General features: G+C 46.8%; 1 protein-coding gene across 1 annotated transcript; it reads left to right on the forward strand.

The window, feature by feature from the left end:
• The first annotated feature begins 5,520 nt into the window (after positions 1-5,520).
• Positions 5,521-18,744, forward strand: CDAN1 (codanin 1). The gene is made up of 31 exons (XM_027870195.1): positions 5,521-5,553; positions 5,858-5,966; positions 6,073-6,528; positions 6,576-6,640; positions 6,675-7,159; positions 7,539-7,745; positions 7,956-8,125; positions 8,239-8,346; positions 8,440-8,518; positions 9,122-9,242; positions 9,466-9,575; positions 10,070-10,159; positions 10,736-10,811; positions 11,210-11,421; positions 11,705-11,825; positions 12,009-12,155; positions 12,342-12,508; positions 12,828-12,915; positions 13,081-13,170; positions 13,536-13,590; positions 13,822-13,955; positions 14,058-14,161; positions 14,285-14,443; positions 15,152-15,215; positions 15,380-15,458; positions 15,558-15,706; positions 16,486-16,593; positions 16,684-16,747; positions 16,886-17,067; positions 17,163-17,270; positions 17,891-18,744. The coding sequence occupies exons 1-31, from the start codon at positions 5,521-5,523 to the stop codon at positions 18,014-18,016; spliced, it is 4,266 nt and encodes a 1,421-aa protein (XP_027725996.1). The 3' UTR covers positions 18,017-18,744.
• The last annotated feature ends 387 nt before the right edge of the window (positions 18,745-19,131 follow it).

The following is a 19,131-nucleotide window of genomic DNA, read 5'->3' on the forward strand; positions in this document are numbered from 1 at the left end:
AGCAGTTCATTTGATTATCCTAAATAGGAATGTGTTGAGTTTGAGGGTTTAAGGGTAGGATGTTAATCAAAGTCAAATACAACTATATTAAAATGCAAAGACAAAAAAATATAAAAATGTAAGGTAAAAGCCAGAACTGCATTATGGGAACTTATGTGCCTCAGTTGAATTGAGGTTGGGAAGGCAAGCCTTTTGACAGCCTGCAATTCCTGGGTGCTCTAACACAGTTATCATCAACTCACACCCCTCCTAAACTCCCTTTTCTTCTCCAGTTCTGTGTATTGCTTCAGTTGAGCAGAAGACATGAGCAGAAACATTTTAGTCCCTTTAAATTGCTATATGATCTTGTCCTGAATTAGGCTTCCCAGGGATTGGAGATTGGTTGAGACATTCAATTAAAATTCTATGTGGTGATCTCTGCATATGTTTTCACATATGAAGATATTTTTGTGGGACCAGATTTAACATGTGGTGAATATAAAGAAGAAAATTGGATTGGATAAAATTTAATCTTAAAGCTACTGCCTGGAATTATGAGAATCTCTGAATTTTAGACTTGTTCAGAGATGTACTATTTCTCTAATTCACCATTCCTATGCAAGCTGGCTTTGCTGATAATGATGTATTTACTCTTAAATTTTAAGTTGCATGGTGTGAACTGAATTCCATTTTTTTATAAATGTTGCCAAGATAATCAAACCCCAGATAACTAGCAAAATAGTAATATTTATTGGAACCCATTGCAGTCAACATACACTTTATATTCTTTGCTCTTTTCACTCAAAAGAAGTCTTTGCTGCTTACTAATGCATTGTACTACACGTGTAATTTTTTAAAGACTACGTGAAAGACTCCTTGATTAACCTTAGTAAATGGCCACTTTGGGAACATTTTTGCACAGTTGCTGGGAAGGTACTCAAATCTTACAGAAGCACCAATGAGATTCCTTCCAGTCTATAGATCTCTGTGCTAATGTTTTTCAAGGTTGCATTTATTTTGCAAGGAGAAAGCATAGCTTTATGCATGTAAAAACACAGATAGTTAAAACCATAACTAACACTTCTACATGAGGTGACCAAGTTGAAACAGAATTAGATTTTTTCTATTTGGGGGGGGTCCTAGTTTGGGAAATTTCATTCCTTACCTAGTACTAGGGGTTAGTGATAGGGAAACAGTATACCAGAAATCAGAATTTAATAGCCTGGGGGTGGGGGAAGTGCATTTGACTCTTTGGGTATTTTAAATTATTTATTTATAAATGGTAAGTCAAATTTAGTGGTCACAGGTAACTAAGCTCTTCAGATTTTAAAAAGTATATATTTTTGGTTCCTTTGTTTCTAACATAAAGTGCACAGGTATGAGAGAACTATCACTTCTGTTTTGTTCCTGTTCTTTTGTTATCTTGATAGTAGGAAGACTCAGATGTACCCATTTTTGTTTACATACATGTCAATTAAGTATCTGGGCACTTCATCTCAGGTGAGAATGGTCACTTTAGCACCAATACCACTAGTGCTGAGAGAGAAAAAGAAATTCATTTTTTGGCTTCTCTTTGCCTTTGGTTCTGTAGACAAGGCAGACACAGTCTTGTTAGTCTTGTTTTCAAAATAAAAGAGAGAGAAATGTTTAATGCTTAAGGGATGTAGCCACTATGGCTTTCCCCCAAGATCATCATGTACAGGTGCATGATACACTTGACTTCAACATGGGGGAGTGATCTGAAACTCCAACAGTCTGATTTTGGAGGGAATGGGTCAGGGTCACTGTGTCAAGGAACCCCAACTCCTGCTCCCACAGAATGTAACCAGAGTGGGTTTACACCACCATTTAAGAAAACTTTAATAATTTTTGCTTTCCCCCCCCTAATAGTGGGCAGGTTTACCCACAAACCCTGGATCTTACAGGAACTGCACATTATGGAAAGGGAGATTGGGTATCCCAACATAGCAAGGGAGAGTAGCAAAAGCTACACAGAAAATTCCTGAAGTCATTCTATGAGTCCAATGAGTGAATGCTTCCTAATTTCATTATGGTTTTGGATGCCTCATACCCCATATTCTCCCATATCCAGTGTTCCCTGATAGACATGACACTACTTTATAAAAAGCCAGGCTCCTCTGTGAAGCAGAGATTCGGTGATTTGATGTCCTTGTACAAAAAAAAAGGATTGTATGTAAAGGTTCTTCATAAGACAAACATGACCAGTAAAGCATCACCTTGGTATTTATTGCAATCTGGTGACTGCCTAGAGCTTTTAGACACAGAAACTGAGAAAGTTCCACAGTCAAGGAGTGAGTCTTCTACATGTTTAGTAATTACCTGAATCCCATTCCCTCTTCATGTCCTTCCTTCCCATTTTTGTTTCCAATAGTAAATTTCAAGAAAAATAATTTGGCATTCTTTCTGTCATTCCCTTACGAGGTCATAATAGGATTGTGAATGTCTTCCTAATGTATAGTAGAAATGATAGGATGGGTACAACTTGCTTCCTTAAGCTTTTTATCATGAGTTATGTAGCCCTACTTTTCCCAGATGCCCAAGAACACTGGCAAGCTGCCCATCTACCTAGACAATGGGGAAAAAAATGAAGCAAGTCATAGAGTAGTTTCTTGCACTGTAGGGGCTGCTGGTTGCACAAACTGTTATGAACACTTGTCTGGTATACCTGCCCTCTAACTTTAGCAGACAAATATTGGGTCCCACATTTGGATGCTTAAGAAACTGTACAGATCACAGCCTAGTTGTGAAGTTCTTTAGTAAGTCAGATGAACTTTTAGGATACAATACTGTATTGTCATACAAATTGCAATTCATATCTCTAAAGTTACTCACATCACAGAAACTAGATTCTTTTGCCACTTTGATTTTAAGTGCACTTTTTCTTTCATGTGGGCATATTTTCATTCACTTCTAAGGGGTAAATAGATCTATTTCTTCTCAGACCCTAAAAGACCAGTGCTTGAATATCAATCCATGGGGGAGTGGGGAGTGGGGTGAGGGGAGAGGCAGTTGGGGTAGAAGAAGTCACAAGACTTTTCAAAGTCCATGAGTTTCTCAAGCTACTCACAGGGTTTTGGTTACTAAGATAAGAGATGGCACCAAACTGTAAAATTGGGCCATTCAAGATTTTCATGAAATGACACCCAGCAGAGAAGGCAGACTGAGTAAAGATGAAAGGAAGTAAAATGAAGTCTGTTCTTCAGATGCTTCAGTCTGGGTCCATTAGTTTCCTTGAACATGCTGCTCTTTGGGGAACACCCCACACGAGGTTTCAGTTATATACTGGTTCTGCTTTTGGCTGCTGGCCTCAAACAGCCAACAGCCAGTGCCTACATCATTGTGCCACTTTCTTTTACCTAGACATCCCTAACTTTTTAAAACAGGAAAACAGTTTTGAACCAGGAATTAAATAAACTTAGGAAGCTGTGAATTGTTAGTGGCTGCTAAATCTGACTCAAACAGCAAGCGAAGGGTAGGATTTCTTTCTTAGTGAATCCGACACATAAGTTATCTGAATGCTCATTTGATGATTCTACTTGACCCCCTGTCAATCAGTGACAGGACCCAGGAAGATGAGAAGCTGTTTTGTGAAAATATTTGGGTACTGATGTAAATGGCACATTAGTAAGACTGTCTTCTGATTTTGTCTCCTTCCAAAGGTACTGTATACAAAAGTGTTCCCTACAAACACTGCCCCTCCCCCCCCCCTTTTTTTCATTTTTTGCTCAGGCAACCAAGGACATAAGGTATCTGCAGAAACATGAGCGCTTTCATATCGGCCGTTTGTACATAAAAGTGTAATTATTTATTTAATTTTCCCATTTGTATCATATTAAGGCTTTGTACAGTGTTTTAAGTTCTGTTTTCAAATTATTTTGTATTTTATTTTTATAAACTAGTAATAAAATATTCATTCCGCATGCAAACTCCAGCTGTGACTGCATTTTTATGATCATTTGGTTATGAGGAGTAAGAAATGCTACAAAAAGTCACCTTTTTTCTGATTCTATTTTTTATTTTTAAGTTTCTTACATCTACCAGTTACCAAAGCAATCTCAAGCTTCCCCTTGCATAAAGGGTGAAAACAGCCCATGCTGCTTCAAGTGCAAGTTCACCTCCAGCAGTGACCCAAACCATAGGGTATAAAAGCAAAAAAGATATTGGCAGCCACACCACATTTAAAACTCACCCATAGGATTCACAGATTTAGAGTTGGAAGGGACCACAGAAGTCTAGTCTAACCTCATTTTAGATGAGGAAACTGATGCCCAGAGAGGTTAAACTATTTGCCCAGAGTCACAAACAGGTTAGTAAATGGTAAAGATGGGATTTAAACTCAGGTCCTCTGACCTGACCAAATCCAGCACTTTCTCCTGGACCACACTGCCTTAATTGTGCAACACTGAAGTCATACAGCAGTTCCCTTTGTCCCTCAAAGAATCTTCAGTCAAGTGGTAACTGGGGAATGCTCAGCCCTGAACACCTGGCCCAGGGTTTGTCACAAGGGCTTGGTATGGTGCCTCTGTCCAGTTTGTTCTCCCAAAGACCCTGACTCCAGACTTATGCAAATACATGGGTGCTTTGTACATAGCTTGTAAATTACTGTACTTTTTTGTCCCATGGGAAACTCCCTTGCTACCATAGTAATGCCTAGTAATGCAAATTGTTGTCCCTGACATAAGAGTTCCTTGTCTCTTCTGTAACCTTCCTATGAAATAAAGGGAACTGTCTTAACAGGGCTGGTTTGACCTGGAATTTTTGTCATTAGTGCCATCTAATGGTATTGTCATTAGTTGCCCAGTTCTTTCTTCGGTAACTTCAGCCGAAGGCAGGCATCTATCTGTCCTGTAAAGGATTTTGGTGATCATCATATTGAGTTCCTCTTCTCATGCCATTGAGAACAACCTGCCTTTCTAGGTCAAGTCAGATTTCTAAGGGACAGCAATTAAAACCACCTGAAGATGGTCATGAGGATCTATTTGCTCATTTCTCTGGCTACTACAATAAGAATCCTTGATATATTTTAACTGCATGATAATAATGGCATAAATACAGGTAAGAATCAAAATAATTTTGTCATAGTGAATTTGTACTGTGTACATGGGGAAGACATGATTTCACAATATAACCAAATTTGCCATATAATGAGGTACTGTGTCATAGGTTTTACTCTTTTATGTAAATGCAAAAAGAAAACAAAACCAAAAATATAGTAACTGGTGGGTAGGCACGGTCCAGGTACTAGGAGCTGTAAGCAGTGAGGACAGGAAACATTCCGGCAGGCCAGGTCTAGGAATCAGGCTAGAAAAAACCCTCTAACAATTCCTGAGAAAATAGATGGAGGAAGAGGGAAGGGGGTCTTCTGTAGCAAAGGAAAGGTCCTGAACGGGTCCTAATTCTTAGGAATTTCTCTAAATTTAACCTTCCTCACTAGCATTTATTCAAGTATGTAAGTAGCTACTCTAAGCTAGCTAAGCTCTGATTAAATAAAGGATACATCCAAAACTCATCGAATTAACTATGAGCAGGGAGAAGGCAGCCTCTCCCAGCACAGTAGGATGTGCTAGGTTCTGAGGCCAAGGTCCTGGGATCAAATCCTGCCTTCCGTTTACTGCTCGAGATATGTGATTGTGGGCAAGTTACTACACTTCCCAGACTGTTTCCCGATCTTATAAAATAAGTGAATGGGGCTAGCCATTGCTTCTCCAACTATGCTGCAAGAAATCCACAAACACCCCCAAGATCAAACATTTAAATGAACCTCGCGTCTAGTTCATAGGCATTAAAAATAATTTTAGAGAGCTTTGCTACGAGGTTTCTGCCGAAGCTTCGCTTAAACTGCACAAGGTCCCACTAGTGTGGCCTGCCTGGAGGCCCCCCGCAGGGCCCTGGCGGGCACAGGCTCAGGCGGTCATCAGCCAGGGTCTCTGACGTCTGGGTGGACCCGGTGAAGCCTGAGGACGGGTGTTTGTAAATGCACGGGGTAAGACGCTGTGTGACAGGAAACCGAGGCCACTGACGAGAAGTTGGCACAGTAGCACAACTCGGGGAGCCCGGGTTCGGCGCCCGCAGGCCGGATCCTCCGGGCGCTCCTCCTCCCTACCTCGAGGGCGCGCGCTCGCTCCACCTCCTCCTCCTCCTCCGCGGGCGGGGTCCGGCCGCGCGGTCTCCGGCGCCACCTGACGCCCTTGGAGGCTCCCCCTGGGGTAGCGGCTCGCCAGCCTCCCCTTCCCATCCCGCTCCGCTCCGCACCGCCCAGCACCCCGGCCCGGCCCAGCCTCGGAGAGACCTCCGACTGCTCTCCCCGCCCACGGCTCGCCCCGCGCTTTCAGCAGCCCTCGCAGCCTCAGGCGGCCAACGGTCGGAGGGCTCGGCGCCCGGGCCCCGCCTCCCGGCGCGCGCGCGCCTGCGCAGTCGCGGAGGGACGCCCCAGCCGGGATGGCGGCCGTTTTGGAGGCGCTGCTGCGAGAGGAGGTGACGGCGGCAGCCGCCGTGCGCTGGCTGGCGCGCGGAGTCCCGGACGCGGAGGTAGGTAGGAGGCGCGTTGCGGCCGTTCCCGGGCCCTCCCCGGGAAGGGCAGGCCGTGACTGTTGGGCCCGCGGGGGGCGGACCGGGCCCGGGCGGGCTGCGGGGCTCCCGGGTCTGGCCTCCCGCACTCTTCTTCTTCCCTCCAGGACGCCCCCGGGGAGGCGGCCGCGTTGGCGCCCCTCGAGCCGCTGCGGAAGGAATTCGTGCCGTTCCTGCTGAACTTCCTGCGCGAGCAGAGCAGCCGCGCCCTCCCCCAGGGCCCCCCGACCCCGGCCAAGGCTCCGGGGGCCTCAGCCGGGCGGGCGGGGGGCCCTGGCGCGGCGCGCGGAAGCGGTCGCGGGGTGCGAAGCCAGCTGTTCCCGGCCTCAGCCGAGCCTCCGGCCGCCTCCTTCGGGGAGCCCCCGCTGGCCCGCCGCGGAGGGGGCGGGAGGAGGAGAGGACCCGTTCGGGAGAGGGGGGGCCGCGGCGCGGGGGGCCCTGAGGAGGGGGGCAGCGGAGACAGCCCGCCCTGGGGAGGGAGCTGGAGGCCAAGGGCTTCGAGCAGCCCCAACCCCTCGCCCGCCGAGCCCCTGAACCTCAGCAACCTGGAGGAGTTCCCTCCCGTGGGCTCCGTGCCCCCCGGCCCCGCTGGGTGAGGACCCCCCCCCAACACATGTTCTCCCCAGGAGATGAGGCAGGGGGAACACTGATCAGTAGAACCTATCAAAGCCCTGGTGTGAATGCGGCTGTATCAGGGCCAGTATCGGATGAGAAAAAATTATGGGGGGCGGGGTTTGGGGATTTAAAGGCTGAAATCCACCCCCTTAGTACCTGTGTGATCTGAGGCAAAGCATCTCCCCTTCCCTGACTTCAGTTTCATCTGTCAAATAAGGGGGTTGGACTAGATGGCCTTTAAGGTCCCTTCCAACTCTAAATGTGATCCCATGATGAGACAGGGCAGAACGTTAAAGAGTTGGAGAAGATAGGTCTTAGGGAATAGAAGTTTGAAGAAAGCCTGTGGCTGCTCTTAGCAGGGTGAAACCTTCCCGGAGGATCAACCCAACCAGGGTGAGCGCTGAGCGATCTCTCTCCAAGCCCAAGACCTGCTTCACCTCACCCCCAATCAGCCAGGCCCCGAGTTCCCAGCCCCAAGTCTTGGACAATAGTCCTTGGGGCCTTGACCTTCCCCTAGGGTGCAGCAGTCTACAGGAAGAGAGAGAGATGCTCAGGAAGGAGAGGTATGGCATTGCTTCTCTTGGGGATGTCACCTCTCACAAGGGAATCTGCAGGGCTGTTTGGGCTGTTGTTTCCGAACTGGGAACTGTGGGATCCTTTATTTGGGCACACTTCTTCCATTTTGGAATTCCCTGCAGAGTTTTGGGGGCTCTGGAACAAAGGAAAAGAGGGAACTGAATATGGTTAATGTCTTCCTATTTATATACCCTCAGATTTAAGCTGCTACATCAGTCACCGGCACCTGTTGGTTCTGCCCTGGAATCTGGTCTTCCTGTTCCCAGTCGAACAGGGAGCCTTACTCCAGAACCTGCAGACCCTGGCAAGGTTTCCTGTCAGCAGAGGCTGCAATTGGTAGCCATCGTGTATTCATCCTGTATTACTGGTGAGTAGTCTCTGTCCAGGGGAGCTGTAGTAGAGAACTAGGCAAGAAAAAGTTGATGAAGCAATGGGAGAAACTTAATGTGAAGTACTTTCGTGTCCCTCACTTTTCTTCAGAGAATCTGGTCCCAAGCCTCTTCTTGGAGCTGTTCTTTGTTCTTCAACTGCTTACTGTCCGACGAATGGTTGGTGTTGAGGATGATGACCTGGAACCCAGCCTTGGGGGTCAGTAGGAGAGCATTCCATGCAGAAACATGTTGTGGGTCAATTCTTAAGATGAAAATACACTTGGCTAATGCTCCATTCCTATCCCTCTAGGTCCCCTCAAGAGGCCACTATTCCAGAATATCCATGACTGTGTGTTTTTTGCAGTACAGGTTTTGGAGCATCAGTTCCCGTGAGTTTTACTAGTGTAGTCACCTGAACCTTCTCATGAATCCCTGTTTTCTTGGCAGCCAGTTGGAGCACTTAACTTGACTCTTTGACCCCACATGATCAATGTGTTGGTGGCTCACCTTTTTTTGTGCCTGATGTTCTTGACCTGTTCTCTCCAGCCCTCCTTTGTAAGCACTTATTTTCTTTTATGCCCATAGTCACACCGCTCTTCCTTCTCTCAGAACTGTCTTGGGGCTCTTCTTTCCCGACCCGCTTTTTATCCCTTCCCCAGGGTTCATAGGATCATAAATGTTGAACTGGAAAGGACCTCAGAGGTCATGTAGTCTAGCTCCCTCATTTTACAGATGAGGAAAAGCAAAAAATCATACGAGTAGTGAACATCAGAGACAAGATTTGAACTTAGGTCTTCTAATTCCAAAACCACTTTTCCTTTTACTGTGCCACCTCTAGGCACTTTGTGTATCCCCCAAGCCAGACCTCACAACTCAGTTATGCCCTCTCTAAACCTTCAATCTGTCATGCTCCCTCCAGTTCTCATAGCCTTACCCTTCTGGCTTCTGTGTGGCTTATTCTCTGTTGTGACCCTTCTCATCCCCCCATCCAGGGTTCTTTCCCACCTGGACAAAGGGACATTGAAGCTGCTAGCTGAGAATGAGCGCCTGCTTTGCTTCTCTCCTACTTTGCAGGGCCGACTCCGGGATGCCTACGAAGGCAGTACTGCTAAGGTATTCACCCTGAACTGGACCTGACTCCTCTACCCAAAACTTCAGTCTTTCTTACACCTACAGAGTACAAGGAATGCCAATGACTTAACCAAATAATTTGCAGGCTCTTCAGTTTTGTGTTGTGATTAGGGCTCGCTCTCTGGGCAGGGGTGAATGCATGGAGAGTTTGTGGTTGATCTCTGATGACTGCTGGCTTAACTTTGATACTTCCACCATGCTTTAGGTCTCTCTGCTGCTTTCATCTCCTGCCCAGGCTGTCTCCTTTCAGCCAGAAACAGACAACCGTGCAAACTTCTCTAGTGACCGGGCCTTTCATACTTTCAAGAAACAGAGGTGATTAGGGAAGCAGGATTTGGGAATGAGGGTGAGGAGTTGTTTTTCTCTGGGATAGGTGGTATTTGTTACCATAGGAACCAGGAGCATGGCACTAATAAAGCCCAAGTAATAGATATGATCAGCCACATGGCTTGTTAACTTTCATTGTCTTTCTCTACCACAGACTGTACCCCAACCACCTGTTTGAAAATGCATGTCATTTAGTGATGAGAGATGGGGGGAGAAGATAAATGGATGAATCTGCATAGGCCCATTACAATACATCTAAAAATCTATATTACATGCTTTGTTGGTGGCTGTGTAATAGCTAACCCCTTGGTTGAAGGAACCATCACCATGTTTGAAGTAGTTAGTGAACCTTGTTTGGATTAAAATAAGGAATCCCTACACCCAGCTTTTCCAGCAGTGCTGGTACCCAAAGATGGGTGGATTGTCACAGGGCATGGTTTAGTAGCCTGATTGGCCAGACATTCTGTTGTCTCTCTTGTTAGGGATGTGTTTTATGAGGTGCTCCGGGAATGGGAAGATCAGCATGAGGAGCCTGGCTGGGATTTTGAGAAGGGCTTAGGCAGCAGGATCAGGTAGGTACCCTTACACAGGGGTGTTTTTTCTTCCTTGCCTCCAGCAAAGAAACAGCCCAGTAGTCTTACAGTAGCTGGCTTATAGAGAGAGAGATTTTGGATTTTTGACAAAACTGTTCATTCTTTTGCCCCTTCCTACTACTTCTCCAATATTCATTGACTCCTGAATTCATCTACTCAGAGACAGCTCAAGTGGGGTTAGTTTGACCCTTATTCCTATGGTTGTGCAGGTTCACAGGAGCCCTAATTACCTGGGCCAGAATTCTTCAGTTAGTTTCTCTGAGTTTCTCCATTTTCCCTTATTGGCAGATGATCAACTCATGACCAAGCTTTTAATGGTAAAGATTAAGGGCTGAGCTCCTGCTTGCTTGGTTTAAACCCCACTAACATCTTGTATGATCTTGTCTCTTATGGACAAGCTTCTCATCTTTCTATTTTTTGTTAAGACCAACTCTGTAAAGTATCACACAAAGGCTCTCAATAAAGAGCACACATAGAGACAGGCATTTTCTCTTCCCTACTTGGACTTTTCCCTACTTCTTTTCATAGTCTACCCTTTCTTTGATCTCTCCATAGATCCATGATGAGTCAACTCTCTGCAGCCTCCAGCCACAGCCATTTTGTTCGACTTTTTCAGAAACAGCTTCTTCAGGTGATGCCCACATTAATACTGATCCCCAGGCCTGGGGACATATCAGTCAAGAGACAGGAAAGGGGGTTGAGGTAATCCAGGGAGTAGTTGGAATTTTAGGAAAGTTAGGTAGGGGTGGTGGGTCCTGGGGAAACCTCAACCTAGAAGCTGGGATTCCACATCTAAAGATAAGCTTAGATGGGAGAAGTGACCTTACTCTCTGCCTTGTTAATTGGGAGGTTGGAGCAGTCTGAGAGCTGCTTATTGACTCCTCATTGACTAGCACTGTGGGTTTTCTCTAAATCCTACTACACTGAAGCCTCTTCTTTGTTAACCTAATTTTCTAAGTCCCCATTTCTCCCTGGGAATGATCCTTTCTGTTTCTAACGTATTTCTACTGTATTTTCTTCCTGTCCCAGATGTGCCAGAGCCCTTCAGGTACTGGAGGAATGGCTTTAGGTGAGACCCCTGACCCTGATGTGTTAAGCATGCTAGGAGCTGACAAGCTGGGGCGGCTTCGACGTCTGCAGGAGCGACTAGTTGCTCCCCAGAGTAGTAGTGGACCCTGTCCACCACCTACCTTTCCTGGTTGGCAAGGCTTTTTCCGTGACTTCATCTTAAGTGCCAGCAGGTGAGTGTCTAGGGGAAAAATGCCTACCAACAGCAAAGTCCAGAAATTTTTAACTGGTGTATAGAGCAAATAGTTTTCCATTCTCTTTCATACAGTAAATAAAGCATTTGTACTAGATGATCTCTAAGGCTCCTTTTAGCTCTTAACACTTTGAGATTAAATTTCCAATCTCTTGTCCTCTCCTTTCTTATCCCCAAAGACATACACAGCTCACTTTACCTCTAGAATATTATTACTTTCACATTATTCTCCTCAGTATCATGTTGTCTTTCTTTCTTCATAGTTTTCAATTTAACCAGCACCTTATGGACAGTCTGAGTTTGAAAATCCGAGAACTTAATGACCTTGCCCTACCCCAGCATGAACCCAGTGAGGAGGATGGGGAGTCTGATGTGGACCGGCAGGTAGAAAAGACTAGGAATGGGGAGGGGGGGGTGGGGAATAAAGGAGTGGGAAAAGTATTCTGACTTTCGGTAGAGGGTGACTTTACTGACAGGACTTATAGCTTTGATGCTTTACAGCTGATTATAGACTTGAAGTTCATATGAGGTACTTATTTTGACCTCATTCCTCTCGATCTCCCATAGGATGAAAGGAAGCAGTTTGCCTCAGTGTTGCTGAGTCTCCGCCTTCTGGCCAAGTTCCTGGGCTTTGTGGCTTTTCTTCCTTATCGTAGCCCTGACCCACCCCCAACTCGTGAGCTACAAGAGTCGGCCCTGGCCCTTAGGAACCAGGTAAACCAGGAAGGGCCTGATGGGGAGCTGGGAGCAGAGGTACAGGGCCTGAGATGAACAAGTTACCTGCTACTGTCACCCTAAATAGGGGAGGAGCATGATAGCTCTTTCATTTTACCCACAGCTTTCCTCTGGTCCTCACCTAATAATGATGATGTACCTTCTCCTCCCCCCCCCCCCCCCCAGGTGCCTCCTGTGCTCGATGTGCTGACTTTGCTACAGCAGGGGTTACAGAATCACCAGGCTGTGCTCACTGTACCCTGGTTGGTGGAATTCCTCTCCTTTGTTGACCACATTGCTCCCTTACTGGACTATTACCAGAATGTCTTCTCTCTCCTACTGAAGTTATACCGGTGAGCAGGCAGGGTATAGAGCTTGGGGATGTGATTCCTTGACTAGTTTTTAAAGAGCTTTAAGTAGCTGAGTTAGTATGGATTCTTTGTCTCCATCACCTGGCTATGACATGGATTAGCTGCAAACCCAAAGGAGGACAATATACGATCCCTGGAAAAATAGCGTGTATATATTTGCTCATCCATCAATCTGTCCTTACTTGCTATCCAGCAGGGTGGATGTCGGCAACACATTAGTCCCTTTAGGAATGTTCCCCATCCCTATTAGTCCTCTCTCTCTTTTTCATAAACTTCATTCACACCATCCAATTGCTTCTAGGAGCCTGATCTTATCAGGAGAGAGTAAAAGAAGAATATGTTTCTTGAACAAACTGCTGCTCCTTGCTGTGCTGGGATGGCTTTTCCAGGTATTGGGAAAGGAGGGTGTTTGGGGTTTTGAGCACAGTTGGGACCAGGTGTCCAAGTCTTAAAGTTGCGGGGAGGATATTCTAGTCTCACTGAGAGCTACTATGAAGAAAAGTGAATGCTAATTTTCTGAAAAACTGATTGTGTCTGCCCTGACCTCTTCCCAGATCCCTACAGTTCCAGAAGATTTGTTCTTTTTGGCAGAAGGCCGGCCAGATACCTTGGAAGGAGACACAGTGGCTTTGGTGCAGGGTCTAGTGAGTGATGGGGCCAAGGGACAGAAGAGCCCAGGACTGGAATTGAATTCAAGTTCCAGTGCTGCCTATTACTTAATTGTGTGACTCAGGACCTGTCATTTAACCTTTCTGAACCTCACTTTCCTTATCTGCAAAATATAAATGGCTGATAATTGAACTTCCTACCACATGGGGCTTTCACTAGTCAGTGTGCATGTGTGTGTCCACAGAGTAGTATAGTGAAAATGGCATTATTCATTTTGGAGTCAGAGAACCTGTTTTCAGATCCTACCTCTGCCATTTTCTGTGTGACCTTAAGCAAATCAATTTCCTCATTTGTAAATGTTTTGATGAGATGACCTGCATCTCACTTTCCCTTCTCCCAGGACACGATGCCTGTTGTAGATCAACAACTTCTCTACACTTGCTGCCCTTTCATTGGTAAGCATCTGACCCTCTTACAGGGTAAAATCCTGGTGATCAGTGTGAGGGGTTGGCTATAGCTCTCCACCTCTCTGCAGTTTTTTGACCTTCTAAGGTGACAGCTTTCCAATTTCCCTCAAGTACTCAGTACAAGTTCATTACTTGAGGAAATGATGAGCTCCACATCTCAGGAGATTCCATAATCTAGAAGGAGCTTCTAGGATGATGGGAGTCTCTCTCTTACTCCAGGAGAACTACGGAAACTGCTCGCTTCCTGGGTATCTGGTAGCAGTGGACGGGGCGGGGGCTTTGTGAGAAAAATTACCCCAACCTCAACTACTGCCCTAGGACCTCAGGCCCCCAGAACATCCCAAGGGCTGCAGGTGAGGTAGAGAATGACAGCAGAGATTACTAAAAGGATGAAAAAAATTAAGAAACCAGTTGACCTGACCTAGGGTCCCTTTGTCTTATTTATTCTCACATAGGCAGAGCTAGCCCAAGCCTTCTTCCACAACCAACCACCTTCTCTTCGAAGGACTGTGGAATTCGTTGCTGAGAGAATTGGATCCAATTGTGTCAAACACATTAAGTGAGAGGCCTGAGCCTTATCTCCCCCATCCCCTTTTGTACTGCACTGAAGGGGATGGGGGGTTGGGGGTAGTTAACTTATTAAACATTTTCTGACTAAATTTCCCTAAATATCCCAATATAGGGCAACATTTGTAGCAGACCTAGTACGCCAAGCAGAATCACTTCTGCAGGAGCAACTTGGGGAGCAGGAACAGGAAGGGGGCGCCCCAGCCCAACTCTTGGAGGCATTGTGTGAACAGATCTGCCCAGAGGGGACACAAGCCTTGACCCAAGGGCGAGAGTAAGAATCAAAAATCTCTGAACTTCTCTCCACCCTCTCTCTCTTTCTCCCTTATCCCTTACCTTGTGTCCCGTTCCTGGGACCTTTAACTCATTCGTCCCATGAAGGTGAAAATTTGCCTTAAGAGGAAAAAAAAAATCTAAGCAAGGAAATGAAGGGAGGGCAAACTGAAGAGTGATGTGGAAGAGATTTAGGCTCAGCACGAGGAAACCCTGAGGTGGCCACTTGCCCAGCAGAGGCGGGAGGTCATAGAAAGGAGCCCATGCTTCTTCTCTGTGGAGCTGTTTGTCCTTGTCTTATGTAGAACTTCCTTGACACTTTTTTTCTCATTTCCCTTGGTGAGGTTTTTTTTTTCTTCCCAGTCCCAATAATCCTTACCCATCTCCCTTTCCACATAGAACTTTTAAAAAGTGAGTAACTTAAACGTAACTTTTAACAGAGGCACAGCAAGTCACCTGATTGCCTCAGCCACTTGGGACTGTAAATTACCAAATAGATGTCACTCTGCATTGGAACACACACACAAAAGTTGTTTTAAGACTTGGTAGGATCTTCCAGGTACAGCTGTTTGCTGTCTCCTGTCAGCCAGATAGGAATCCCTCTAGACGAAGGACCTGTAGTGATCTCAAACAAGATAATATGTGTTCTTTTAATTCATGGCCTCTGGACTCAGGCATCTTTCTGTATCTTTCCTCCTCCTCGTTTCAGATTTTGCAGAAAGAAGGCCCCTGAGGCTGTGCGGGTGCTGCTGCCAGAGGAGACTTCCTCAGCCGTATGTAGGAGGTTCAGTAAAGCTAGCACATGGGCAGGGTGGGTGGGGGAGACAAAGGGATCCCACTAGGATGCAGAAGACACTGTGAGAGCTGCTTCCCCTCACTGGAGACAGAACTCCTCCTCTTGTGTTTATCATGGTGGTGTTGGTGATATGTGTCACAGGTCCTGAGGAGTGCAGAGGATATTGCTGTAGGTCTTGCAATGGAGAAGGCCTGCTCTTGGTTATCAGCCAACATCACAGGTAAAGTCCTGGGGGAGTGAAGAAATGACCGAAGTCCAGAATGTGTGGAAAGGCCTGGCTTAAAGGTTGGCTTAGGTGACTCTTCTTTCTTGCCTGTAGCCCTGATCCGGAGGGAGGTGAAAGCCGCTCTGAGCAGAACACTTCGAGCCCAGGGTCCTGATGTAGCTGCCCAGGGGGAGAGGAGGGGCTGCTCCCGTGCCTGTGAGCACCATGCTCCCCTCCCCTCCCACCTCATCTCCGAGATCAAAGTACACAGCTCCCCTTGCCCCCATTGCCCCTCTCATTACCTCCATTCTAGTATTCAAAGATGCAGCTCTCTCCCATTCCCCTGGGTTATTCTCCATTTCTTCCATTCATCAATGAACTCTATTTATTTGATAAGTTGCCTTCTGAATTCCATTCCTATTATTCTTGGGTGTCTAGAAGTGGGAAATGGAAAATACAGCCCACTAGCCAGATTGATGCCACACATCAGGTGCAAGTAGGAGAGTGAATGTTAGCAAAGGATTTAAGGGGGCAGTGGTTCAGAAATGTGGTATTGTCGGGATGGTCTGGAAAAGAATAACAGATATGTAAAGGTTTGGAAAATAGGATTGAGTAGGAAAGGAGGGAGAAGAGAAAGCTGGAGAGGCCTTCAGTATAGAGAGAGGGGCTGGACCAGCTATTTTCTCACTCCAGGAAGGACAGAAAAAGAGGAAAAGAAACTAGGAGAGCTTAAGATGCCTGGAAGGATTATCAAGAGATCCTTCTCTCCTTCCCTGTCCTGTTTAAGGAATAGGTAGAACTGCCCCTGGGAGAATGATTAGCTTTGGCCCTACCCCAGCCCTAGAATAAGGGGGGGAGGAGGGGCCTTCTAGTGCTATAACCTTTTCTTTCCAAGCCACTGCTTAGGCCTCTGCCCACCTCTTGACCTTAGCTGCCCCCAGTTCTTGAGCAGTTGCTCTGTTTAGTGCAGTCAGGGGACCCAGGAGTTGTTCTCGTGCCCCTTGTGATGGTTCTCCCTCCCTGCCCCCCTTTCCTTCTGTAGGATGTGCTCGCTCTCACTGTGGGGCCCCGGGATCCCGAGGAGGGAATTACCCCAGAGCAGCTGGAGACACTCCTGCGGCAGCTGAAGGAGATGCTTCAGTGCCGGCAGGTGAGACGGGACTCAGCTGGGGAGATGCTTTTAGTTGTTCTGGTTGCTGATGTTCAGTTCCCTTCCTCCCCCTCTTCTTGATCTTTACAGTTCCTGTGCCCGATCTCTGAGCAGCAGCTTGCAAAGTGCTCTGTGGAATTGGCCTCTTTTCTTGGTACGGCATCCCAGCTCCTCGGATGTGTGCGCTTGTGCACTGCAGCCCCAGATGGAGGGAGGGAAGGGACCTTGAACAGATGCCCACATTGGATGTTCCCTGGAAAGGCCCAGGGACTGCCTCCCTCTTTCCCTACAGTTGCTGACCAAGTCCCAACCCTGGGGCCTCCAGGCCCACACAGGCTGGAAAGGGGGGAAGCCCGAGGACTTCTGCAGATGCTTCTTTCCCTCTGGCATGAGGACTTCCAAGTACCTGTTCCACTGCAGCTGCTGCTCAGTCCAAGAAACGTGGGACTTCTGGCAGATACACGGCCGAGAGAGGTGGGTCCCTGGCGTCCTAGAGCTGATTCTGCAGCATAGGTCTCTGCCTCGATCTGTACCTCTGGCCTTTGTCTAACATGACTCTTGTGTTGCAGTGGGACCTGCTGTTGTTTCTGCTTCGGGGACTGGTGGACCGGGGGCTAATGGGAAGGGTGGAGATAGAAACCTGCCTGAGGAGTCTCCACCAGGCGCCCTGGCCTGAGGTAAGGTATCTTGGCTCCATCTTGGGGGGTTCAGACTGGTTTTTGATCCTGAATGAGACTACAGGCTTAGGAGTTGTGCTAAGATTGGGTTGTTAGAGGAAAGTGCTAAACTGGGGAGATAACAGGATTGAGTTGTCCAAAGCCAGATCATAATAACCAATAGCTAGCATTTTTATATAGTGCTTATTATGTGCTTTACAATTAGCCCATTTGATCCTCACAAATACCCTAGGAGGTAAGTGCTATTATTATTCCCATCTTACAACTGAGGAAACTGAGGTAAACAGGTGAAGTGACTTGCCCAGGGTCACACAGCTAGGAGGTGTCTGTGGGGCTGGATTTGAACTCAGGTCTTCCTGACTCGAGGCCCAAATGTTCTATCCACTTACTGCATTACCTAGCTTCCCAGTTCAAAACCATATATACAGTGACTCCTAAGCCTTCTATCAGAGCCACTCTCATCTTTGTTTTGGGCCCCCCAGGGAAGAAATGGGAAGAGATTTCAGGTCAAACCTGAAGGGAGCCAACAAGGATGATGTCACTTGGTCACTGCTGACACCTTTGAAACTGATAAGAATTTGTCTTTTATTGCCATTCCCTATACCTTCCCCTCCCCCTAGGACTTCTCTGAGGAGCTCGCAACACTGTCTTGCCTATTTCTGGCTGAGCCACAGGTACCAGGACCCCGGCTAAGAGCTTGTGAGTTGATGAGACCACCTCGTGGGACTGTGTTGGCCCAGAGTTAGGGCCAGTAAATGAGGTCCTGCCTTTGAACTCACAATCAAAAGCTCTGGCCCTCAGCAGACTTACAGCTTCCGTGAAGGAACCAGGAGCCTAGCCCTGTCCTGCAAGGAGCTGTCCACCCAGTGATCCTTACCAGAAGGTGGAAAGGAGAAGCATCCTGAGCCACCATCATCAGTCCCAGTGGACAAAGGTGAGGAAAGTCTTCACATTTCCTACCCAGAGCTCTGGAGAAAACAGAGTCTTATCTTCAGGACAAAGGTGACGAGAGACCAGGGGCCCCTCTACCAGGGAAGAAGAGGAAGCTTTTATCACTTTGACTCTTCAACAGAATGATATGCCAATGGATGTTGTGAGAGAGAGAGAGTTTGGAGGGGTCAGCCATCTTTCCCAGAAGCTTCTTCGGACTTTGTGGTTTTAGAAAAGCAGGAGACTGACTTCTGCTCATATATTAGGAAGATTAAAAAAATGTAGGTAGAGCTTTGGGAGTTTCAATTTCCTCAGCTCTGTGCCTAGATATTTTTTTCCTCAAAATGCATCATGGATACCAGCAACAGACAACACCTCGCTTGTATAAAACCCAGCTTTACCAACAGGCCCAGTTTCAGGCAAGCCAGGCTGGGCCTGATCTTATTTAAATGCTATCTATCTATGAACCAGGAAAGGAAACCCATGGGGGAGGAGGAGGGAGTAGATTTTTTTAAAAAATATTAAATACCACTTTGTCAAAGGACCTGGTGTTCTAGGGTTATTTTAAGTCTCTTCCTTCCAAAAGATAAAGGGCCACAGAGACATGGGGTTTGAAAGTATGTGGATGCCCCTATAATCAGTAGCTTTGGGAGAACAAACAAGGGTTTGTTCTTAATTGTTGAAGTTGAACTTCCACGGCTCTCAGCCTTCTGAGCATGAAATTCTGAACTGGGCCGAGTAGGAGACCTGGTACTTCGATACACACATTGCCTTCTCTACAGAGAAAAGGCCAGGACAGTATGGGCTCTAATTTAGGGGTTACACTTTTCATTCACTCACCATGGGCACTTCCAGGATCATCATGGAATTACAGCTAGAAGATGAACAAACACCAAGACTGAAAGAGTGCTTATCCTTTGGCTCAGGGAAG

Source organism: Vombatus ursinus, unplaced genomic scaffold (genome assembly GCF_900497805.2).
Source record: "Vombatus ursinus unplaced genomic scaffold, bare-nosed wombat genome assembly UNPS02014794.1, whole genome shotgun sequence".
NCBI classification, from domain to species: Eukaryota; Metazoa; Chordata; class Mammalia; order Diprotodontia; family Vombatidae; genus Vombatus; species Vombatus ursinus.

Coding starts and splice junctions, on each gene's coding strand:
- CDAN1 (XM_027870195.1), top strand. CDS start 5,521: ATGAGCAGGGAGAAGGCAGCCTCTCCCAGCACA. Junction 5,554..5,857: donor AGGCAGCCTCTCCCAGCACA/GTAGGATGTGCT, acceptor AGGTCCCACTAG/TGTGGCCTGCCTGGAGGCCC. Junction 11,826..12,008: donor AGTCTGATGTGGACCGGCAG/GTAGAAAAGACT, acceptor GATCTCCCATAG/GATGAAAGGAAGCAGTTTGC.